Source organism: Camarhynchus parvulus, chromosome 3 (genome assembly GCF_901933205.1).
Source record: "Camarhynchus parvulus chromosome 3, STF_HiC, whole genome shotgun sequence".
Taxonomy (NCBI): domain Eukaryota; kingdom Metazoa; phylum Chordata; class Aves; order Passeriformes; family Thraupidae; genus Camarhynchus; species Camarhynchus parvulus.
The window spans coordinates 112203485-112228738 of NC_044573.1; the positions used below are offsets into that span (position 1 = coordinate 112203485).

The 25254-nt window shown below is 50.4% G+C and overlaps 1 protein-coding gene across 1 annotated transcript in view; it reads left to right on the top strand.

Annotated features, from left to right (window-relative positions):
- OTOF (otoferlin) overlaps positions 1–25254 on the top strand; it is a 113294-nt gene that overhangs the window by 55338 nt on the left and 32702 nt on the right. Inside the window, 14 exon segments of the mRNA XM_030945276.1 lie at positions 84–137; positions 1144–1206; positions 2023–2107; positions 3653–3812; positions 5131–5317; positions 8242–8428; positions 10011–10234; positions 12045–12153; positions 12613–12796; positions 17827–17947; positions 19141–19241; positions 20167–20257; positions 21368–21484; positions 23944–24096. Of these exon segments, the coding sequence (XP_030801136.1) occupies positions 84–137; positions 1144–1206; positions 2023–2107; positions 3653–3812; positions 5131–5317; positions 8242–8428; positions 10011–10234; positions 12045–12153; positions 12613–12796; positions 17827–17947; positions 19141–19241; positions 20167–20257; positions 21368–21484; positions 23944–24096 (1836 nt within the window).

Consider the following 25254-nt stretch of genomic DNA (forward strand, 5'->3'; position numbering starts at 1 on the left):
ACCCATTTCTTTATCCTGGTTTCTTTATTACTTGATAAGGTGATGCTGGAGTGTGCTTGGAATTTTGTGAAAAATATTCCCAGGTTTCCAAGAAGGAATCCATTGCCCACACTCATTGGTGTCCTTACTACAATGAGGTGAGTCCGGCCTGGCCTGGCTGCAGACCCCCCCAGGCTCCGGGGGTTTACTCCACCCTCGATCCTGTTATTTATTTTTTATCCATGGGGGGTTTTGGGGTTAAATTCCTGCCAGAATAAGGTGAAATCTCAAACCACACAGCAGAAACAGAGCCTTTGCCCTCTGGAATGTTGTGATCAATGATTCCCAGATTTTCTCAGAAACCTCCGCTTCCATTGGCTCCCCACACTCAGTGGTGGATCCGTGATCCATGTGGTGCCACACTCTGTGTTGGGATCACAGGGATCCAGCCCTGCAGGGCCATGGGCACAACCCAGGCAGCCACAGCTTCTCCGGGGGTTCTCAATCCCTTTGGGCTACTCCGCCCTCAATCTGGTGATTTCTTTCTTATCCATGGTTTTTTCTGTGTTAAATTCCTGCCGGAATAAGGTGAAACCTCAAACCACCCAGCAGAAACAAAGCCTGTGCCCTCTGGAATGTTGTGACCAATGATTCCCAGGTTTTCCAAGAAATCTGCACTTCCATTGGCTGCCCACTCTCAGTGGGGGATTGGTGATCCATGTGGTCCCACGCTCAGTGTTGGGATCACAGGGATCCAGCCCTGCTGGGCCGTGGGCTGCAGGAGCTCCCCCAGGCATCCGGGGGGTTCTCAATCCCTCTGGGCTACTCCACCCTCAATCCCATTATTTCCTTCTTATCCATGGTTTTTGGGGAGTTAAATTCCTGTTGGAATAAGGTCAAACCTCAAACCACACAGCAGAAATTAAGCCTGTGCCCTCTGAAATTTTGTGATCAATGATTCCCAGGTTTTCTGAGAAATCTGTGCTTCCATTTTCTCCTCGCACTCAGTGAGGAGTCTATGATCCATGTGGTCTCATGCTCAGTGTTGGAATCACATGGATCCATCCCTGCTGGGCCATGGGCACCTCTGGGCAGCCACAGCTTCTCCAGGGGGTTCTCAATCCTGATGGATCCCACCCCTCACCATTCCTCTTTCCCTTCCAGTATTTTGTCTTTGATTTCCACGTCCCCCCTGATGTCATGTTCGACAAGATCATCAAGCTCTCCGTAAGTGACCCTGAAATCCTTGTCCTTTTTGGGGGGTTTTGGAAGCAAACCACCCCTTTTTGGGATGGAGTTAAGGTCCTTGATGTGAGATTCCCAACAGGAATTTCCTTCTGCAGACCCCTAGTCTGTTTTTCTGTTCCAGTCCTCATTCCTGGCTCCACACAGCTCCTGCACTCCCTTCATGGGTTGATCTCTGGTATTCCAGAGATCCAAACCTTGGAATTTATTTATTAGAACCAAACCTTGGAATTCATTTATTTATTCTTGTGGAGAAGAAAGATCTTCCTGAGCCTGCCGGGGAAATTCCTGGGGCATCAGAACTGTTGTGGAAATCCAGGATTGGGAATGCTGAGAGCAAAGCTGAGATTTCAGTCTACCTAAAACCAGGAAGATGATGGACAAGACTTCTGGATTCCCTGCCCAATTAGGGCACATTAACTGGGATCATCTATATCCATCCTGGTGCACAGACTGGCTGCACAATTTCTCCCAATTTTCCTCAAATTCTGAGCATTCTAAAGGCTCTCCCTCAGTTAAATATCCCAGTGTTTGCTGCTGTAGTGACTGGAAAAGGGATCTTGCTCCAAAGATTAATTTATTTGCATTTTTTGTTCATACTGAATACAAACTTCCTGGCAATTCCATTAATCAGGACCTGCCAACCCCACCGAGTCTTTTGGTGTCCTTAGGATCCTCCCCAGACTAAGGAAAACTCCTCAGCTCCTTCCCCATCCCATCCTGGAGACCTCTGGAATGGCTTTGCGGCTCCCAGGTCCTGGGGGAATTCCTGAGCTGTTTTCCCCTCGTGATTTCCAGGTGATCCACTCCAAAAACCTCCTGAGGAGCGGGACATTGGTGGGGTCCTTCAAGATGGATGTTGGGACTGTTTATACCCAGCCTGGTACGTGAATGTCGTTTGTAACAATTCCCGGGCACCTGCACCTGCTCAGTGGAGAAAAATTTCCTGGCAGAGGAATCAGGCAGGGGCTGGATTCCTTGGAAAATGCTTTCCAAGTATTAAATGATTGGAAATTGATTGGAAATTATAAAGTGTAAATATCCAAGATATAAACAAAATATTAAGTGTAAATATCCAAGACATGAACACACCTGGACTTGCTCGCAGGTCAGGGAAGAGCTCTTGGCACCTCTGGAGAAGGGTGTCCATGCTGGAGGGATTCCATCCTGGAATCATGGAATCACAGGATGGTTTGGGTGTGATGGGACTTTGGAGATAATTTAATTCCACTCCTGCCATGGCAGGGACAGCTTCCACTGTCCCAGGTGGCTCCAAGCCCCAGTGTCCATCCTGGCCTGGGACACTGCCAGGGATCCAGGGATTCTCTGGGAATCCCAGCCCAGCCAGGAATCCCTTCCCAAAATCCCGCCATCCCAAGCTCCCCTTTCCCACTGGAAGCCATTCCCTGCCTCCTGCCCCTCCAGCCCTTGCCCAAATCCCAGCTCTCCTGGAGCCATTTAAGGGATTCCCTGGATCCTTCCCTGATCCAGCTGCACATTCCCAGCTCTCCCAGCCTGGCACTGGATCCATCCCCTTCCCAACTCCTCTCTGGGAAGGAATTTCAGGATCCAGGGTCTTCCCTGGGATTTGGGGACTCCAGGAAGGGTCTCCCTTCCCTTTTCCACCCCCAAATTCCATAAAAATCCCTCGGGATGGATCCTGAGTGTCCCTTGATCTCCAACACTTCCCACTATCCCAGGCTGCTCCAAGCCCCAAGTCATCCAAGCTTTCCTTGGACACTGCCAGGGATTCTCTGGGAATCCCAGCCCAGCCAGCAATTCCTTCCCAAGATCCCACCATCCCAAGCTCCCCTTTTCCCACTGGAAGCCATTCCCTGCCTCCTGGCCCCCCAGCCCTTGCCCAAATCCCAGCTTGAGGCCCTGGAATGGGCTCTGAGCTCTCCCTGGATCCTTCCCTTCTCCAGCTCTCCCAGGTGTCCCTGAGATCCCTCCTGGCTGTGATGGTGTCCATCCCTGCCCTGCCCAGGAAGAAGCCCCAGGTGACATTCCCAGGCAGGATGTGAATATTCCAGGCAGAATATCCAGGGTTATATCCAGGTATCCAGAATATCCTGCCCCGCATTTCACCCAAGCCTGGAAAAGAGGGAGAGGTGGATTAGAGCTGCTGACCACCGAGTCCAACCACCCCCAGCACCGCCAAGGCCACTACCACTGCCCCATGTCCCCAAGTGCCACATCCGCACGGCTTTAAAACCCTCCAGGGTGGGGACTTGAGACTCCACCCTCATCCAGCTTATCCCGTTGTGTCTCCATCTCCAACATCAGACACCCCTTCCCAGTGGATTTTCCAGCTTTTTTTTGGGATCCCTCACACACAGGGCAGGTCCCACTCCATGGAGTGCCATGTCCTGGTGGTGTTGGCCGTGTCTGGCGGTGACAAAGGTCTCTCTTGTCCCCTGGGTTGCAGAGCACCAGTTCTACCACAAATGGGCCATCCTGTCCGACCCCGAGGACCTCACGGCCAGCCTCAAGGGCTACCTCAAGTGTGACATCGCTGTGGTGGGCAAAGGGGACAACATCAAGACCCCGCACAAGGCCAACGAGACGGAGGAGGATGACATCGAAGGGTAGGGATCTGCTGGGATCCGCTTCTTCCCGGCTCCCTCGGGAATCCCTTCCATCTCTCTTTCCCTTGGGTGGGATCACAGGATCCAAACCTGGTGGCAAACCCTGAGCCGTGAAAGCAGAAGGACCAATCCGGTGGTTTTCTGGGCGGGAATGCGTGGTCCTGGTGCAATTCCAGGTGATCTCCAGCACAGAGTCGTTCTTCCTGTGGGGTCAGATCATCTGCTGGCGGCTGAACTCTCCAGCAGCACCAGACTGGTGTGACCCAGCCTGATGTCCCCTGACGCTCCTGATGGGCCCTGGGTGGGAAGATGGGATGAGATGGGATGGGATAATGGGATAATGGGATGGGATCTCACAACCTAAGGCAGAGCAGGGAAGTCTGGACGGGGTTTTTTGACAGGGATTTGTGTCCAAAATCTCAATCACACTCCTGTGTTGGGTGGGAAGATGGGATGAGATGGGATGGGGAAGGAAGTAACCAAAGAGCAGGGAAGCTGAAGTTTCCCAGGCTATGTGTGTGTACAGGGGTCTTGGACTGCCCAGAACATCTCAAAGATCATGGAACAAAAATCGGGAGCTTTAAGGCTTGATTCCAGCCCCAAAACTTTTCCTTTTATTATTAAAATAAATAATTTATATTTATTATAAATAAATATCTCCATTTCAAATCTGCCTCTGAGGCTCTCCCCACATGGAATCAGAGGATGGTTGAGCAAGACCTCTGGGGTTGAGTCCAGCCGTTAACAGTCAGAAAGCACCAGTACAGATCTCCTGACTTGCTGGGTTTTGAGGACCCACCTCCAGAACTTTGGATTTTATTCCATGCTGTAGTAGCCGTCATGTTCTCCTTCTTATTCCTAAAATCCTGGAATGGTTCATTTTGGAAGGGATCTTCAAGATCACCTTGTTCCAACCCTCCTGCCATGGGCAGGGACACCTTCCACCAGTCATGGACAACTCCAGCAATTCCTAGAATTCCCCTAGAAATATTTTGTTCGCAGCATTGCCATCTATCCTTCAGAGGAGGAGAGCCACATATCCAAAAAAAACAATGGATGGAGTTAATTTCATCCCCAAAATAATCCTCCAGGCTCCCCTTGATAAGGAAAAAGCAACTCTTCCAAAATCCCATTCATTCAATTTCTGTGGAATGGAGTGGAAGTGGAAGGAGTCAGTGCTCAGAAAATGGATCAGCTCCTCTCTGGTTGTTTATGGAACCACAAAGATTGGATGGAGGTTGTCCCATCCAACAGGGATGGGATTCACTGAGCACCCCACCCCAGCAGCTGTTCCCAGCTCCATTCCCTGACATTCCAGGAACCTCCTGCTCCCCGACGGGGTCCCCGCGGAGCGGCAGTGGGCTCGGTTCTACATCAAGATCTACCGCGCCGAGGGGCTGCCGCGCATGAACACCAGCATCATGGCCAACGTCAAGAAGGCGCTCATCGGCGAGAACAAGGACCTGGTGGATCCCTACGTGCAGGTGGCCTTCGCAGGGCAGAAGGTGAGTGGGGAGGTGCCAGGGTGACCACAGGAGGTGACACCAGCAGGTGGCCATAGATGGTTTTGGTGGTCCTTGCAGGTCAGGATGGGCGTGGTGACACTTGGCGCATTGAGATGGGCATGGTGTCACCTGGCACATTGAGGTGGGCGTGGTGTCACCTGGCACGTTGAGATGGGTGTGGTGTCACCTGGCACATTGAGGTGGGCGTGGTGTCACCTTGGTCGAGATGGGTGTGGTGTCACCTTCGTCGAGATGGGCGTGGTGTCACCTGGCACGTTGAGATGGGTGTGGTGTCACCTGGCACATTGAGGTGGGCGTGGTGTCACCTTGGTCGAGATAGGCATGGTGTCACCTGATACATCAAGATGGGCATGGTGTCACCTTGCACGTTGAGATGAGTGGGGTGTCACCTGGCTCATTGAGATGGGCGTGGTTTCACTTGGCATGTTGAGATGGGTGTGGTGTCACCTGGCACGTCGAGATGGGCGTGGTGTCACCTGGCACATCGAGATGGATGTGGTGTCACCTGGCACGTTGAGATGGGCGTGGTGTCACCTGGCACATCGAGATGGATGTGGTGTCACCTGGCACGTTGAGATGGGCGTGGTGTCACCTTGTTTTCACTCTCTGGGGTGGGTTTGAGCCCTCTCCAGTTGAGGAGGAAGATTTCTTGCTCAGGAGAGGGCAGAGTGGGTGGAAGGGAGAAGCTCTGGTGTTGAGGGATGAGGTTTGGGAGATCCAACCTGTTGGGAAGGATGAAAATTTGACAAGAAATTTTCACAGATATGTGTGCTTGGCAGAAAAATCTCTGAATGTAGAACCTGAGAACGAAATAGCGATGGAAGCAAGTTTTGATATAGAAGAATAACAGATGTGTAAATTGAGGATTGCTGAGCCAGTCTTGCTGGACAGCTAGGAAAGCAAAGGTTAAGTCAGTTGGAAAGAGATTTTATGACTTAGAGCAAAGGATAAACTGACCGCAAACAAAAAAATGTTTTTACCAAGCAGAAAGATTCCAGAGGCAAACAAGACATGCCGATGTGGCAAGGAGAAAAAAGGTCTAAGAATTTTCCACTGCAAGAAAACAGAAAAAAACAACTTTAAGCTTAAACTGTAACGCACTAACTCATGTGGTTGGATAGTATTGACCATAATATGGTAATGAGATGAGTTATGATAGGTTATAGGTAATAGTAAAGGTATTGACTGGTTGATTATATATTAAGATGCTCAGCAAAGAAGAATACATAATGCAATGTAACCAGAACTAAAGGATTTTCAGGCTTGTCTGCAGCAGGAGCTGGCAGCTGTAGGCTTGGCTCTGTCACCCATGTTGGAATTCCAGGCTCTTTCTTGCTCCAAGGTCAGGGTGAATAAAACTCAGGAGATGTTGTTTTTTGAAGTCTCACTCTGAAGTTTATTTTCCTTATCTATTACAAACTCACCAGATGTGAGTTCTCCCTAAAAACGTGAGCTAAAATGGTGTCTGCTCACGGCTATTTAAGTCCCAGTTAGTTGACATCTATATTATTTATGCTTCTAACCCAATTATGATCACCCAAAACCCACAATGTGGGCATCTTTCATCCAGTTGGAGAAAACCACTCAGATCCGCGAAGAAGAAGAAGGTGCAAAAAAGACATCTAACCCACGCCCAAAATTCTCCATCAATGTGTCAGGACATCTCTCACCCAATTACAGAAAACCACCCAGATCCGTGAAGAAGAAGAAGGTGCAAAAAAGACATCTAACCCACTCCCAAAATTCTTCTTATTGGCTCTAACCCACACCCAAAATTCTCCATCAATGTGTCAGGACATCTCTCACCCAATTAGAGAAAACCACCCAGATCTGTGAAGAAGAAGGTGCAAAAAAGACATCTAACCCACGCCCAAAATTCTCCATCTTGGCTCCCATATATCACCACATACTAAAACCCCAAATTTAAGTTTTTTCACACTGTGAGGTCACACACTTCTAACCAACTCCACACCTGTAATCACAGTGCTGTTAATCAATTTTGGAAGCCTTCTCCACAGCCCCAGGTCAAATGCAGTGCTGTCCTGCAGCTCTGTGCCTTTCAGCAGAGAAAGTTTAAAATTCTCAGCATCCAGGGTTCTGACATCCCACGACCCTGGGCTGCTGTAACACCTTGGATACTGATATAAAAAGGGCAGGAGACTTTTCTCCTTTTCACGCCTTTATTAAAAGCAATCAGCTCCAGATTGGGAAGCTCGACTGGTCTCGGTCTGCAGTCTTCATCTTCTTTCCAGCGTGGCTTAGAGGTGCAGGATGTGCAGCTTTGTCCACGAGGGGCAGAGCTGGAGGGGGTCCAATCCCCACAGGAGCTTCTGGGCAGGACCCCGGGGTTTTCCACTTTTCCCTGCTTCCTGGCTCCAGGTCCCGGTCCCAGGCAGCTTCTGTAGTCAGGGCGAGGGATACAAAGGTCTCCCTACATCTCTGCAGGTCTAGCACTCTGTTCCTCACGTCTACGAATCACTCTAATTTCTTAATTTTATAATTGGCTCATTGTTTGGGGGTTTTTATAAGTTCAACGTGTCCCAGGGTACACTGGTTCTGAAATCTGCATATTCTGATGCTCCCCTCCTCCCCATGTTTAGTCTTCTCTCCCCCTCTGTCTGCCGAGAAGGGTTATCAACTTGCCCTGCTAGGGTCGTTCAGTGATACAAAGAGAACGATTAACTCTAACGACTTGTAATTAACATAACAAGTAACACTGCCGCAGCAACTCCGGGTCTAAAGATTTTGTAACTTTGTTTTCTTTTCTCTATAGAAATAGAATTTAACCAAATTCTGTTCATAACAGATACAATAAACTGTATTTTGAAGAGTTGCCTGGAGTCCCACATCTCTCATCTCTTACTCAACCCTTTGTCTGATATCCGTCTCCTCTCGATTCCCAGGGAAAGACATCCATACAGAAGAGCAGCTACGAGCCCCTCTGGAACGAGCAGATCATCTTCACAGAGATGTTTCCCCCGCTGTGCAAGCGGATCAAGATCCAGATCCGGGACTCGGACAAGGTCAATGACGTGGCCATCGGGACCCATTTCATCGACCTGAGGAAGGTCTCCAACGAAGGGGACAAAGGTAAAGTTGAAGTGGGGGGCATTAAAGCTACAGGGGCAGAGTTACCGAAGTTTTCCAGGCTCTTTCCTGCCCCTGGAATTCCTGGGTGCTCATCAGGAGAGACCTTGATGTCCTCAAATGTGAGAGGTTCCTGGGCCAGTGCCCTGAAAACCAAGATTTGTCACAAACCTTCAGCCAAAACCTGAAAGCAAAGACGCCCCAGAACAATTTGCTCTTCCAAAAATTCCGTGGATGGATGAGCATTTGTGGGGAAAGACGGGAAACCAGACGTGGGACTGGAAAGGGACTAACAGGGTGTTCTCCTTCCTCAAACCTCAAAATGGGGAATTGCCAAAGACCTGCCCACTTCCCACCACTGCCTTGCCTGCAAATTTCCCCCCAAAAAACTTCAGGAGGCTCAGGGGGGACCTTGTGGCTCTGCACAAGTCCCTGACAGGAGGGGACAGCCAGGGAGTGTGGTGGTGTTCACAGGGGTCCCAGGAAGAGGGAAGAGACGAGGATCTGACTCCATGTTTCAGAAGGCTTGATTTATTATTTTATGATATATATATTATATTAAAACTACATTAAAACTGTACTAAAAGAATAGAAGAAAAGATTTCATCAGAAGGCTAGCAAAGAAAAGAAGGAATAGAATGAATAACAAAAGCTTGTGTCTGACTGAGAGTCCTGATACAGCTGGACTGTGATTGGCCATTAGTTAGAAACAACCATATGAGACCAATCACAGATCCACCTGTTGCATTCCACAGCAGCAGATAACCATTGTTTACGTTTTGCTCTTGAGGTCTCTCAGCTTCTCAGGAGAAAAATCCTAGCAAAAAGATTTTTCAGAAAATATCATGGCTGATATTTTGAAGAACAACTTGCAAAGACAAGGTAGGGTCGAGCTCTGCTCCCAGGGAACAGGGGCAGGACAAGGGGAAACAGCCTCAGGCTGGGCCAGGGCAGGCTCAGGTTGGGTATCTGGAAAATTCCTTCCTGGAAATGGCTGTTGATCATGGGCACAGGTGGAGTTTCCATCCCTGGAGGGATTTAAAAACCATTTGGATGTGGCACCATCCATTTGGGGGACATGGGTTAGTGGAGGCCTTGGCAGTGCTGGGATCAGATGGAAAAACTGCCAGAAAAATCTCCTGCAAATGCATTTGGCAGGAGATCAAGGTGAAAGACTTAAATGCTTCCACTCACCCTGGTTGTGCCAGGTTGGACACCAGGAGGAATTTCTGCATGGAAAGGGTGGTCAGGCCCTGGCAGGGGCTGCCCAGGGAGGTTTGCAGTGCCCATCCCTGGAGGGGTCCAAGGAATTCCTGGATGTGGCACTGAGTGCTCTGGGACAAGGTGGAGATCAGGCACAGGCTGGACTCGATGATCTGGGAGCTCTTTCCCGACCCAAATCATCCTGGGATTCCCTGAAAACTGTCTCCATGGATGGCGGCAACCACACTTCCATGGACACACAAGAACACGTCCCAGCCTGTGTCACCACACAGAGACCAGAAAAGTGACACCAACCATGGGTGCTAAGACATTCCCTTTTCCCTCTCCATCCCCTTCCCACCTGCCCATTCCACCCCCTCAGGTTTCCTGCCCACCTTCGGCCCCGCCTGGGTGAACATGTACGGCTCCACACGGAACTACACCCTCATGGACGAGCACCAGGAGCTCAACGAGGGCCTGGGCGAGGGCGTCTCCTTCCGCGCCCGGCTCCTGCTGGGCCTGGCCGTGGAGATCCTGGACACCACCAACCCCGAGATCAACAGCTCCACTGAGGTGCAGGTGGAGCAGGCCACGGCGGTGGCTGACGTAAGTCCCCCGTGACCCCACAGGTGTCCCCATGACCCCACAGCATCAAGGGGGCGGTTTGGGGTCTTGGGAATATTGGATTGTTGCCTTTGGTCTATGAATTGAGGATTTTCCTGGATTGGGAATGGTGTGGCCAGCAGGAGCAGGGAGGTCATTCTGCCCCTGTACCTGGCATTTGTGAGGACACACCTGGAGTGCTGTGCCCAGCTCTGGCCCCTCAGTTCGGGAAGGACATTCCCAAGAGATCCTTGAGATCCTTGAATGTGTCCAGAGGAGGAAATGAGGCTGGAGAGGGGCTGGGAACGCAAACCCTGTGAGGAACCACTGAGGGATATACTCGTCTTAGCCGATTACACAGAGTTTAAGAATATTGACAGTGACTTTAACCAATCAACATAAGCACACGTAGCTTGAGTTAAAACGATACTCGCTTGTTCATTTATAGGAATACAATGCATAAAACCTTATTCATAAGTCTAGCCTTGCTACAGAAACTTTTTGCAACTTAGAAAGCTATTCTGAAATACTAAAACATAGATCTATTGTTCTATTCCTCACGTCTTCTTACAGCTAACAAGATGCATCAACAATATTAATATTTCTGTCATAACTGAAGCCTGTCTATTTTCCCACAAATCTAAAACCCTCTAACTTTATAGATTCCCACAGGGGTGGAGAAAAGGAGACTCAGGGGTGTCCTTATCACTCCCCACAACCCCCTGAAAGGTGCCTGTGTTCAGCTGGGCTCTTTCTCCAGGCACTGACACAACCAGAGGACACAGCCTTGAGCTGCACCAAGGGAAATTTAGGCTGGATATCAGGAAAAAGTTCTTTACAGAAAGGGTGATAAAGTTCTGGAATGTTCTGCTCGGGGAGGTGGTGGAGTCCCCATCCCTGGGTGTGTTTAACAAAGCCTGGATGAGGCACTGGGTGCCAGGGTTTGGCTGAGGTGTTGGGTCAGGGTTGGACTCGATGATCTTGGAGGTCTCTTCCAACCCACTGAATTCTGTGAATTCTGGGAATTTGGGGAATTTTTTGATTTCATGTGTTGTCCCAGCTGGTCTGGATCTCACAGAGCAACGGAAGTATCAGGTTTTAGGATCATTCCAATGCTCACCTCCCTTAGGAGCGCTGGGAATGCCAGAGTGACATTGTTTGTCACTGGCACAGCTTTCCCAGAGGAGCTGTGGCTGATCCACCCCTGGAAGTGTCCATGGCCAGGTTGGTCAGGGCTTGGAGCACCCTGGGATAGAGGAAGGTGACCCTGCCCATGAAACTGGATGATCTTTAAGGTCCCTTCCAATCCAAAGCATTCCAGGATTTCTATTTTCTCCTGAGCCTAGGAATGTTTCTCCAAGTGGGAAATACCCACAGACAGTGACTCATCCCATAATTCGTTATCCCACTCTTATTCTGATGGGTTTCAATCAGAAACCAAGAAACCAAGGATCTCCTTTATTTTCCAGCCAGGTGGAATGAAACCACCTGGAAACAGAACCATCCCAATTCCACGGGAGCATCCAGGCCCCTGGATTTGTGTGGTTTGATCAATTCAGTGAACTCAGGCTTGTATTCCTGAATATCCCTGAGAGCCCATCCCAGGCAAGGGATGATGGATCCTGACACAGCTCAAGGTTATCTTTAATTAAAAGATATTAAAATGAAATCTTTAATTAAATACTCTTTACAATGAGCCAAGAGATGGGGGACAAAACCCTCACGGTCCCTTTGGAAATGGCATCCCAAGGGATGGACCTGTCTTCTCCCTCTGGCCCCGACCCTCAGCCCTGGGATGTCTTTTCTCCTGCAGAACTGCAGTGGGAAGATGGAGGAATTCTTCCTCTTTGGAGCCTTCCTGGAGGCCTCCATGATCGACAGGAAGATTGGGGACAAACCCATTAACTTCGAGGTCACCATAGGTTGGTTTGATTTTTTTGGGGACAGTGTTGGTGGTGAAAATCAGAATCCAAACTTTGGGGTGGGGTTTATTCCCGATTTTCTGTTCCAACCCCTGCTAGAGCAGGTTTGGGGAGCAGGCAATGGCTCCTCCATGGACATGAGGGATGTGGGATCCCATTTTGTGCCTGCTGGGCTGTGGCCAGTGGAGCTGATCCCTCTCTCCCATCCTGGTTTCATCCTCCGGAGATGCCAGGGTATTCCCAGGGGATTGAGAGGGGACAGGAGCAGGGCACAGACACCTCTCCCTAATTTCCAACTCCTGGATGTGATTCCAGGAAGTCAAACTCCAATTTTCTCTGTGATTCCATCAGAGAAAACTTCTGCCAACCTGAATTCAATACCAGAGCTGGGAGTTACAACACTGTGAATTGATTAAATGTTTTATTTATTTTTTTTCTTTCTTTTTTTTTTTTCTCGAGGTAACTATGGCAACCAGGTGGATGGCTCCAGCAAACCCCTCCTGAGGAAGAAGAAAGAGGGAGGGGATGGGGACGAGGAGGAGTCGGAGCTGCTCCAGAATTCCAGTGACGATGAAGTTGGCGAGGATGGAGAGCTGGTTTCCGTTTCTTCATCCCCACCCATGAAGCCCCTGGTCACGGACAGGTCAGTGTGTCCACCTGGGCCAGACAGTTGCGTGTCCACCTGGGCACTGGGTCAGTGTGTCCACCTGGATTTGTGTGGTCAGTGTGTCCACCTGGATTTACGTGTTCAGTGTGTCCACCTGGGCACTGGGTCAGTGTGTCCACTTGGGCATGAACAGGTCAGTGTGTCCACCTGGGCACTGGGTCAGTGTGTCCACCTGGTCACAGACAGGTCAATGTGTCCACCTGCATTTGTGTGGTCAGTCTGTCCACCTAGGCACTGGTCAGTGTGTCCCCTTGGATTTGTGTGGTCAGCGTGTCCACCTGGTCACAGACAGGTCAGCGGTCCACTTGGGCGTGAACAGGTCAGTGTGTCCACCTGGGCACTGAGTCAGTGTGTCCACCTGGGCATGAACAGTGTGTCCCTATGGATTTGGGTGGTCACCTGGGCACTGGTCAGCATGTCCACCTGGTCACACACAGGTCAGTGTGCCCACCTGGGCACTGATTCAGTGTGTCCACCTGGATTTGTATGGTCAGTGTATCCACCTGGGCACAGGCAGTCAGTGTGTCCACCTGGTCATATGTGTGGTCAGTGTGTCCACCTGGGCACAGGCAGGTCAGTGTGTCCATGTGCATTTGTGTGGTCAGTATGTCCACCTGGTCACTGACAGGTCAGTGTGTCCACCTGGGCACTGGTCAGTGTGTCCACCTGGTCACAGGCAGGTCAGTGTGTCCATCTGGGCCTTGGTCAGTGTGTCCACCTGGTCACAGACAGGTCAGTGTGTCCACCTGGATTTGTATGGTCAGTGTGTCCACCTGGGCACAGGCAGGTCAGTGTGTCCCTGTGGATTTGTGTGGTCAGTGTGTCCACCTGGGCACAGGCAGGTCAGCGTGTCCCTGTGGATTTGTGTGGTCAGTATGTCCACCTGGTCACGAACAGGTCACTGTGTCCACCTGGGCACTGGTCAGTGTGTCCACCTGGTCACAGGCAGGTCAGTGTGTCCATCTGGGCCTTGGTCAGTGTGTCCACCTGGTCACAGACAGGTCAGTGTGTCCACCTGGTCACAGGCAGGTCAGTGTGTCCATCTGGGCCTTGGTCAGTGTGTCCACCTGGGCATGGACAGGTCAGTGTGTCTACCTGGGCACAGGAGGTCAGTGTGTCCACCTGGATTTGTGTGGTCAGTGTGTCCACCTGGGCACTGGGTCACTGTGTCCACCTTGTGTGGCTCTTGGGGGCTGTCCTGGCTTAGGGACATGGGTCAGTGGTGGCCTCAGCAGTTTGAGATCCCAGATGGAAAAACTGCTGGAAAAATCCACAAATGCATCGAGGCAGGAAATTGGGATAAAAAGGTTCAAACTCTCTGACTGGTGAGATGTGCCCAGGGAGGTCTGGATTTGCATACCAAGAAAGATAATTGAATTTAAGATTATGAGATTCACTGAAAGTGGATTTTTATCAAGTTTTAGCAGTAGATTGGTGCTAATTGAATTAACTGTCTGATTAAATCAATTGGGAAAAAAATATCCAGTGAAGATACGTGTCTCCCTGGAATTCCCTCCCTATTTCCATCAATATCCAGCAGAGATAAATCCCCTGGAATTCCCTCCCTTGTTTCCATGAATATCCAGCACAGATCTCCCTGGAATTCATTCTCTTGTTTCCATGATTATCTAGCACCAAAAAATCCCCCTGGAATTCCTTCCCTTGCTTTAATCAATATCCAGCAGAGATAAATCCCCCTGGAATTCCCTCCCTTGTTTCCATCAATATCCAGCACAGATCTCCCTGGAATTCATTCTCTTGTTTCCATGAATATCCAGCACAGAAAAATCCCGCTGGAATTTCCTCCCTTGCTTTAATCAATATCCAGCACAGATAAACCCCCTGGAATTCCCTCCCTTCCATGTTTCCATGAATATCCAGCACAGAAAAGTCTCCCTGGGGTTCCCTCTCTTGTTTCCATCAATGTCCAGCACAGAAAATTCTCCCTGGAATTCCCTCCCTTGCTTCCATCAATATCAGCACAGATAAACCCCCTGGAATTCCCTCCCTGTTTCCATCAATATCCAGCACAGAAAAATCCCCCTGAAATCCCCTCCCTTGTTTTTATCAATATCCAGCACAGATAAATCCCCCTGGAATTCCCTCCTCTGTTCCTCACCTCCTTCTCCAGCTGAATCCCAAGGGGAGATGAGAAGTTCTGATATTTTGGGGCCTCTCCCACCCTGTTTATCCAAAAATCTCCATCCTCTGGCAGCTGGCTCCCACCCCGCTCAACCACGGGGCTCTGCTGACATCTCCTGGTGGGAACAGCCAGGAAGGGCTGGAGCTGGATTGGACTCCTGGTGATCCCAGGAGCAGCAGGATTCCCCTTTCCAGGTGCACAGAGCAGGATTCCCCTTTCCAGGAACAGCAGGATTCCCTTTCTAGGTCCAGCAGGATTCCCTTTCCAGGTGCAGCAGGGTTCCCCTTTCCAGGAGCAGTAGGATTCCCCTTTCCAAGTGCAGCAGTGTTCCCCTTTCCAGGTGCACAGAGCCGGGTTCCCCTTTCCAGGTGCAGCCAGGTTCCCCTTTCCAGGTGCACAGAGCAGGATTCCCCTTTCCAGGTGCACAGAGCAGCAGGAATCCCCTTTCCAGGTGCAGCAGGATTCCCTTTCCAGGTGCAGCAGGATCCCCTTTCCAGGTGCAGCAAAGTAGGATTCCCCTTTCCAGGTGCAGCCGGGTTCCCCTTTCCAGGTGCACAGAGCAGGTTTCCCCTTTCCAGGTGCAGCCAGGTTCCCCTTTCCAGGTGCAGCAGGGTTCCCCTTTCCAGGTGCACAGAGCAGGATTCCCCTTTCCAGGTGCAGCAGGATTCCCTTTCTAGGTCCAGCCAGATTTCCCTTTCCAGGTGCAGCAGGATCCCCTTTCCAGGTGCAGCAAAGTAGGATTTCCCTTTCCAGGTGCAGCCGGGTTCCCCTTTCCAGGTGCACAGGGCAGGGTTCCCCGTTCACAGGAGGATCATCAGGTGCAGGATTTCCCTAGTCTTCCTTCCAGGTGCAGCAGGGTTCCCCTTTCCAGGTGCACAGAGCAGGATTCCCCTTTCCAGGTGCAGCAGGGTTCCCTTTTCCAGGTGCAGCAGGATTCCCCTTTCTAGGTGCAGCAGAGCAGGATTCCCTTTCCAGATCCTGGATCCTGGCTCACGGCCAGCACCCCAAAAGTGTGGATCACCCTTCCTTCAACTGTGCCAAGGACAGGTTGGGCAGGGTTTGGAGCAACTGGGAGTTTCCAGAATCCCAGGATGGTTTGGGTGGGAAGGCCTCTTAAAGATTATCCAGTTCCTGACACATCCCACTGTCTCATTATTACCCCGCCGGGTAATAATTAGCATAGACCCCATGATTACAGATTAATCTTTATTAAGAAACTCGTTGCTTTTATAGACAGTTACGATATGGCTGGACTTGATTGGTCCTTTAATTAAAACACCATCACCACTGGCTAATTAAGAAACCATCCTTGGGTAAACAAATCTCCATAACATATTCCACATGTTCACAAACACTAGGTGAAGCAGGTTAAGATAAGGATGGTTTATCATTATTTTCTCTGATCTTCTCACAGACAACTTCCCCAGCATGATGCTTGGGAAACTCATTGTTTTATAGACAGTTATGATACCCCCAGGTGATCCCAGGTGATTTCTAGTCCAAAGCTGGACTCGATTTGTCCTTCAAACTAAACACCACCATCAATGGCTAATTAAGAAACCACCTCTTGGTAAACAAATCTCCATAACACATTCCACATGTTCACCAACACCAAGTGCAGCAGGTTAGGATAAGGATGGTTTATCATTCTCTGATCTTCTCACAGACAACTTTCCCAGCACGATGCCTGGCAGAGTCATCTGTTGTCCCTGTGGCCAGAGAGCTGCTGCCACATCCCAGATTGCTCCAAACCCCGTCCAACCCGGCCTTGGACACTCCCAGGGTGGATGGGACAGCCCCTGGGCACTGCACCCATCCATCCTGGCTTTGGGAATGGCCTCGGGAAAAATGGAGCCTCCATTCCATTAATCTTTATTAAGAAACTCATTGCTTTTATAGACTGTTGCGATACAGCTGGACTTCATTGGTCCTTTAATTAAAACACCATCACCACTGGCTAATTAAGAAACCACCTTTTGGTAAACAAATGTCCATAACACATTCCACATGTTCACCAACACCAAGTGCAGCAGGTTAAGATAAGGATGGTTTATCATTCTTTGATCTTCTCACAGACAACTTTCCCAGCACGATGCCTGGCAGAGTCATCTATTGCTCCCTGTGGCCAGAGAGCTGCTGCCACATCCCAGATTGCTCCAAACCCCGTCCAGCCTGACCTTGGACGCTCCCAGGATGGATGGGGCAGCCCCTGGGCACTGCACCCATCCATCCTGGGCCTGGCTTCCATTATTCTTTATTAAGAAACCTTAATCTTTATTAAGCCTCCATTCCATCAATCTTTATTAAGAAACTCATGGTTTTTATAGACAGTTATGATACACCCAGGTAGTCCCAGGTGATTCCTAGTCCAAAGCTAGACTTGATTGGTCCTTTAATTAAAACACCATCACCACTGGCTAATTAAGAAACCACCTTTTGGTAAACAAATCTCCATAACGCATTCCAAATGTTCACCCACACCAAGTGCAGCAGGTTAAGATAAGGATTCTTTATCATTCTTTTCTCCGATCTTCTCACAGACAACTTTCCCAGCACGATGCCTGGCAGAGTCATCTATTGCTCCCTGTGGCCAGTGAGCTGCTGCCACATCCCAGATTGCTCCAAACCCCGTCCTGCCTGGTCTTGGACACTCCCAGGATGGATGGGACAGCCCCTGAGCACTGCACCCATCCATCCTGGCTTTGGGAATGGCCTCGGGAAAAACGGAGCCTCCATTCCAGCTCCTGAGCTGCTGTATCCCCCTTCCCACCTCCCATTGCATCCCGGGAGAGGGGTGGGATGGGGGCTGCTCCAGGCCAGGATTGTCCCCCTCACGGAGTGTCTCTCCTGCCTCCTCTTGCAGGAATTACTTCTACCTGCCCTACCTGGAGAAGAAGCCCTGCATCTACATCCGGAGCTGGTGGCAGGACCAGCGGCGCCGGCTCTACAACGCCAACATCATGGACAAGATCGCGGACAAGCTGGTCAGGGGTGGACGGGGGTGGACAGGGAGGGGTGGAGGGACGGGGGGACACAGCTGGGGTGGCACCAGGCACAGCCACAGCCAGGGAAAAAGCAAAGCAGGGACGGACAGTGCCTGAAAAGGGGAACATTCCCAGTGAGGAATCACCAAATTCCAGCAGCTCCTTGAGAATTCTGAGGGTCAGATCCAGGTGTCCCCACAAAAGGGAGCAGGGGTGCGGAGGCTGTGTCACCTGGGATGGAGGGGTGAAGCACTCATGTGGCAGAGGCAGGGAAGGGAAGGCTCCAGGGAGAGCTCAGAGCCCCTTCCAGAGCCTAAAGCAGCTCCAGGAGAGCTGGAGAGGGACTGGGGACAAACCTGGAGGGACAGGAGAAGGGCGAATGGGTACAAACTGGGAAAGGGGAGATTTGGGCAGGATACTGGCGTGGAATTCTTCCCTGTGAGGGTGGGGAGGCCAGGTGATTCCCAGCCCACCCAGGTGATTCCCAGACCAGGTGATCCCAGGTGATTCCCATCCCACCCAGGTGATCCCAGGTGATTCCCAGCCCACCCAGGTGATTCCCAGACCAGGTGATCCCAGGTGATTCCCATCCCACCCAGGTGATCCCAGGTGATTCCCAGCCCACCCAGGTGATCCTAGGTGATTCCCAGGTAATTCCCAGACCAGGTGATCACAGGTGGTTCCCAGCCCAGATCATCCCAGATGATCCCAGGTGATTCCCAGCCCAGCCGATCCCAGGTGATCTCAGGTGATTCCCAGACCAGGTGATCCCCAGGAGATCTCCAGGTTGCTACCAGCCCAGCCCAGGTGATCCCAGATGAACCCAGGTGATTCCCAACCCAGGTGATCCCAGGTGATTCGCAGTCCAGATGACCCCAAGGGATTCCCAGGTGATCTCAGGTGATTCCCAGTCCAGCCCAGATGATCTCCAGGTGGTTCCCAGCCCAACTGAGGTGATCCTAGATGAATCCAGGTGATTCCCAGCCCAGGTGATCTCAGGTGGTTCCCAGCCCAGCTGAGGTGATCCTAGATGAATCCAGGTGATTCCCAGCCCTGCCCAGGTGGTTCTCAGATGATCCCAGGTGATTCCCAGCCCTGCCCAGGTGGTTCCCAGGTGATCCCAGGTGATTCCCAGGTGACCCCAGGAGGTTCCCAGCCCCCCGTCCCTCACGCTGTCCCCATTGGTGCCGCAGGAGGAGGGTCTCAACGACGTGCAGGAGATGATCAAGACGGAGAAGCCGCACCCGGAGCGCCGGCTCCGAGGGGTCCTGGAGGAGCTCAGCAGCGGCTGCCTGTGAGTGACACATGGGAAGATGCCACCGTGCAGGTCCCTGCTCCCAGGGGAATGTCACCTCACCTGTCCTGTGCCCTGTCCTGGGGATGATGGGACAACGTTCCATGACATTGGCACCATGCCGGATCTTTTGGTGCTTCCATCTGCACCCCAAACACCCCAAAGCAGGGGTGGAAACCTCAGTCCTGTGGCCTCCTGAAAGGTGCCTGTGCTCAGCTGGGGCTGGGCTCTTTCTCCAGGCAGCACTGACAGAACCAGAGCACACAGCCTTGAGCTGCACCAAGGGAAATTTGGGCTGGATATCAGGAAAAAGTTCTTTACAGAAAGGGTGATAAATTTTTGCAGTTTGTGTGAAAAAGGGATGTGGCACTGAGTTTGAGTTCTGGAATGTCTTGTATCTGTGGGGATTGGGAATAGGTGGAGTCCCCATCCCTGGGTGTGTTTAGGAAACCTGATGTGTGGCCTGGGTGTTGGACTCGTATCTTGAGGAAAACTGGGAATTTTGAGTGATGTGTTTAACAAACGGATGTGGACTGGTGCCAGGTGTTGTGATTGGGATGGATTGGACTCATATCTTGGAGGTCTCTTCCAACCTGGGTTCTGTGAATTCTGTGAATTTTATTTGGGTTTTGGCTTTGGAGTGGTGTACCCTGGATGGTTTAAAAACCTGATGTGGCACCAATGTCCCTATCTTGGATCTTTCAACCTTGTGAATTCTGTGAATTTTGGGAATTCTGGGTGGCACCTGGTGACACCTGATGACACCAACTGTCCCTTCCTGAGTCCAAGGTGGGAACTGGCCACTCATCCACAGCTTTCTTGGAGATTGGTGGGAATTCGAGCACTTTCCAGGGATGTGGCCAGGCTGGTGGGTTGGGAAGAAAACCCTGGGAAGGGTTCCCATGGGAATCCCTTTTTGCTGCAGGCGATTCCTGACCTTGGCTGACAAGGACCAGCACCACTCGTCCCGCACCAGGCTGGACCGGGAGAGGCTCAAATCCTGCATGCGGGAGCTGGTGAGTCGGGATCCGATCCCTGAAGGGGCTCCAGGAGAGCTGGGAGGGACTGGGGACAAGGCCTGGAGGGACAGGACACCGGGAATGGCTCCCACTGCCAGAGGGATATTGGGAATTAGGAATTGTTCCCTGGCAGGGTGGGCAGGCCCTGGCACTGGGAAGTTCGGAGAAGTTTTGGGAAGAGCAGAGGAAGATTCCTGAGAAGGGGCAGGAATTTGGTTCATGGACATGTTTGTTCCCAGTCCCTGTGGGTTGGAGATTTGGGGTTTAATTCCGACCCCAAAGCCCACTCAGGTCTTAGGCAAGTCCCAAGCGTAACTTGGGACTCTGCTGGCTCCCCTCCAACAGACTCAGGAAAGAAATTCAGGAGCACAGACCTGGAAAGGGAAATTTGGGAAGCCCCCAGAGCAGAGCTGTCCCAGGGACAGGGATTTGGGGTGATTTTGGGAACCCTAAAAAACAGCGCTGCTCCAGGGACAGAGGTTTGGGGGTGATTTTGGGAACCCCAAAAAACAGTGCTGCTCCAGGGACAGAGGTTTGGGGGTGATTTTGGGAATCCTTTTGGAGCAGAGCTTCCCCAGGACAGGGATTTGGACGTAATTTTGGGAACCCCCCCAGAGATGCCCCATGGACAGAAGTTTGGGGTGATTTTGGGAACCCTTTCAGAGCTGCCGCAGGCACAGAGGTTTGGGGTGATTTTGGGAGCCCCAAAAAGCAGAGCTGTCCCAGGGACAGAGGTTTGGGGTGATTTTGGGAACCCTTTCAGAACAGAGCTGCTGCAGGGACAGAGGTTTGGGGTGATTTTGGGAACCCCACAGAGCAGAGGAACTCCATGGACAGAGGGTTGGGGTGATTTTGGGAACCTCAAAAAGCAGAGCTCCCCCAAGAGGAGAGACACCTTCTTCAAGCCACCCCAAAATTCTCCAAGCGCAGGTGACACCTTTGTGGTGACACCTTTGTGGTGTCAACTTCTCCTGGGCTGTCTCTGCCCTCTCAGGGGCTCTGCCATGCCAATAAAAGGGTTTCTGAAGGTGTCCACCCTGACCTGGTGGGATTGAAGTGCCTTTCCTTGGTCCGAGCTGTGTCCTGATGTCCCGGCTGTGTCCACAGGAGAACATGGCCCAGCAGGCCACGGCCCTGCGCTCCCAGGTCAAGAGGAACACCATGAAGGACAAGCTGAAGCTGGTGCAGAACTTCTTGCAGAAGCTGCGGTTCCTGGCAGACGAGGTGAGTCCCTCAGGGGCAGAGGTGGCTCTGGCTGGGGCAGCTTGTGGGGACGGAAACCTGGGATGGATGGGTGGATGGAGGGATGGATGTGGATGGGATGGATGAAGATGGATGAATGGATGGATGAATGATATGGATGGACAGATGGATGGATGATGGATGGGTGGACGGATGGATGATGGATGGATGGAACGGATGGATGGATGGATGGATACATGGATGGATGGATCCATGGATGAATGGGATGGATGGAACGGATGGATCCATGGATGGATGGAATGGATGGATGGAACGGATGGATGGATGGATGGATGGATGGATGGATGGATGGATGGATGGATGGAACAGATGAATGGATGGAGACCTCCAAGGGCAGGAGAGGTCCCTCTGCAAGGAGCCATTCCAAGTCCATGAGCTGGCCCATGATTCCTGTGCATTCCTGGGTGGGAATGAGCTGATGTAAAAGAAATTTAAGAGTTTCCCAGGCAGGGACAGAGCTGGGTCCTCCTGCAGCAGAGCTGGAGATGTTTTAGCCAGTCCCAGGTGTGAACGGATCCTGTGAATCTCTGGGAAATCAGGAATTGGAAGGTGACACATCAAATCCTAGACTGGGTGGGAAGGGATTTGAAATCCCATCCAGGTCCAAACCCAGCACGTGCCACCGTCCCAGGGTGCTCCAAGCCCTGTCCAGTTTGGCCTTGGACACTCTCAGGGATCCAGGAGCAGCCACAGCTGCTCTGGGAATTCCGGCCCAGCCCTGCCCACCCTGCCAGGGCACAATTCCTCATTCCCAAGATCCCATCCAGCCCTGCCCTCTGGCAGTGGGAGCCATTCCCTGGGTCCTGTCCCTCCATGCCTTGTCCCCAGTCCTTCTCCAGCTCCTCTGGAGCCCCTTTAGTCTCCAGAATGATTCTGTGACATTTTTCCAATTTAGGACTGGCTCAGAGGGAGTTCTTGTCCCTCCCTGGAGATGCAGCTGTTCCACCTCCTGCTTCCATTTCCCATGGAAGGCTCCCAGCTCCATCCCTGGTTTCAGCCAGGCCTTCCTTGGTCCTGACCCAGCCTGGGCCCAGTCCAGACTGGGAACCTCTTCCTTACACAGGGATGAGGAATGGCCGCTGTCCTCCCCTCCCCAGGTCCACTGAAGGAGGAGAAAACAAAACCCTTCAGTATTCTATGCCCAAATTCGTATCTTTTTAAACCTATAACCAACATAAATTACTGAAATAAATCACACGAGACTCTGTTGAAACCCTAGATACTGAGAATTTTAAGCTTTCTGTGCTGAAAGGCACAGACCCACAAAAAACACTGCATTTAACATGAGGCTGTAAAGAAGGTTTCCAAAATAAATTGATAGCACTGGGATTACAGGTGTGTAGTTAGTTAGAAGTCTGTGATATCACAAAGTAAAAACCTCAGAGATTGGGGTTTTAGAATATAATAATAAATGTAAAGCAAAATGGAGGTTTAAGATGGAAACAAATTCTTCTTCTTTACCTTCTTCTTCCTTCTTCCTCGTGAGTTTAAGTGGTATTTTGTAATTAAACACAAAAGTCCCCATTACAGACTTTGAGTAATCAGTTATTAGATTAAAAGAGAAAATAATTAGGTATCATTTCTTAATTAATTAATTTAACCTTAAAAGACCTTATAACAAAAAATAGTTAGCCATTTTATACCTTACTAATAAAAAACTACAGAACTCACAGCTGTGAAACTATTACATTAATAAAAAAAACCATAAACACCTAAATCTAAACAAAAACTATCATCTCAAATACCTTCAATCCCAACCACAAGACTCCATTTGCTTCATGCCAAAAAAATCAGAAAAAGCCAATCCTTTATTCACATAACTAATTTTTATACAGTTTCACAGACCTTGTGTATGAGTCCAATTTTTTAGGAGCTTATTTGCTCATTACTTTACTGGTTAGTAAAAGGCATTTTACTTGTCCATCAAATATCTTTATTTAAATTATTATTCTTAAATTATTATTCCTAAATTATTTACATATTTTCTTCTCTGATTCTGATGGGATAGATTTAATGTTCATGCAGTTGTTGTTTTTCACCCAGGAATTGATTGTTATGTTAACGAGCTGCTCACACCAGGATTGTTTTCACATGGGAACTTGAATAGTGCTAGCTTGACAAGGCTAGACCTAACAAAGGCGGCCTGATTTTATGAGGCCATTCTTTTATAATTTTTCTACTTTACTGCATCAGTAAATGCAGTAAAGTAGAAAATCCCAGTTTCTTTCTTAAGGGGCTTAGCTCTGAGCAGCTTTTTTAGAGTGGGAATCTCCAAATAATTCCAGTGCCCTCAGTGCGGCCACAGGCAGATCCACCTTCCATGGAATTTGTTGGATTTGCCTCCAGCAGCTCTCCAGCCCCACCGGTGCCTCAGCGGTCGGAGCTGGGGCACTGACGGGGCTCTCCTGTGGCATTCCCAGCCCCAGCACACGATTCCCGACGTTTTCATCTGGATGATGAGCAACAACAAGCGCATCGCCTATGCCCGCATCCCTTCCAAGGACATCCTGTACTCCATCGTGGACGAGGAGATGGGCAAGGACTGCGCCAAAGTGAAGACGGTTTTCCTCAAGGTGAGGATCCCTCTGGCCCAGGGGAGCTGCGGCCAAGAGGGGGGAATTTGGGAGATGAGGATGAGAGTGTTGTATCCATTTTTTCTGGGGTTTGAATATTGGAGAAATGTGATCCATACTCTGCTGGTAGGGGTGGAAATCGGCTCCTAGGGAGGGTGAGGTGCTGAACTTACCCAGTCCTGGTAAGTGGGAAATGTTTGGGAAGAGGGAGATGTTTTATCCAGCTGGAAATCCAGAGAATTTCTGGCTTAGTGTCGTGGTTTAAAGAGATGGGTGTCTGCTAAGGAAGGCAGGAGTTTCCCCTGAAAATACAGAGTACAAACCCCCTCCCTCTGAATTATTGTAATTGTGAAATTAAAAGGCTCTCAGGCAAAAATCTGGGAGCAGGAATAACAATTCTTTATTAAGGAATAAAATAAAATAAAATAAAATAAAATAAAATAAAATAAAATAAAATAAAATAAAATAAAATAAAATAAAATAAAATAAAATAAAATAATACAAAACAACACTGGCAGAGTCAGAATATACCTGACAGCCCGTGTGTCAGGGGTGGCACAGCCCCATCCCATGGGGGCTCAGCCCTCCTGCAGTGCCAGCTGTGCTTCTGCTGGATCAGGGATCCTGCACAAGGGGGGAGTTTTCCTCTGCAGCTCCAGGGCTGCTGTGGATGGGCCTGGAATTCCTCTGGGAATGCAGGGCAGAAGAAAGCTGCTCCTCTGGGAATGCAGTGGGAAATGGCTGCTCTGGTGTCCCAAAAGATCAGATTCTATCCAGGTAGGAATGCTTGGCTCCTCCCCTGGGCGGAGGATCTCCCCATGGGATGATGGAATTTTATCAGCCATGCAGGGACACTCACTGGCCCATGAACAGAAGATAATAATTAATGACTCATTAACAGAAGAGATCTCCTGGAGGGAGGATTGGTTGTGGAAGAGATAAAGAAAACTGCCCAGTGAACAGAAGATAACTGCCCCACCTCTGACAGATGGAAAATAGAATACACGCCCCCAACCACACCTTGCATTTCCAACCTAAGACACTTAGGAACAGGAAACCACGGTGGGAAGAGGACAATGCCTGAGCCAGAGCAGTGTCATGATCCCAAAGGATCCTTGGGTTTAAGGAACAGCAGCACAATGCCCCAAAGAGGTTGGG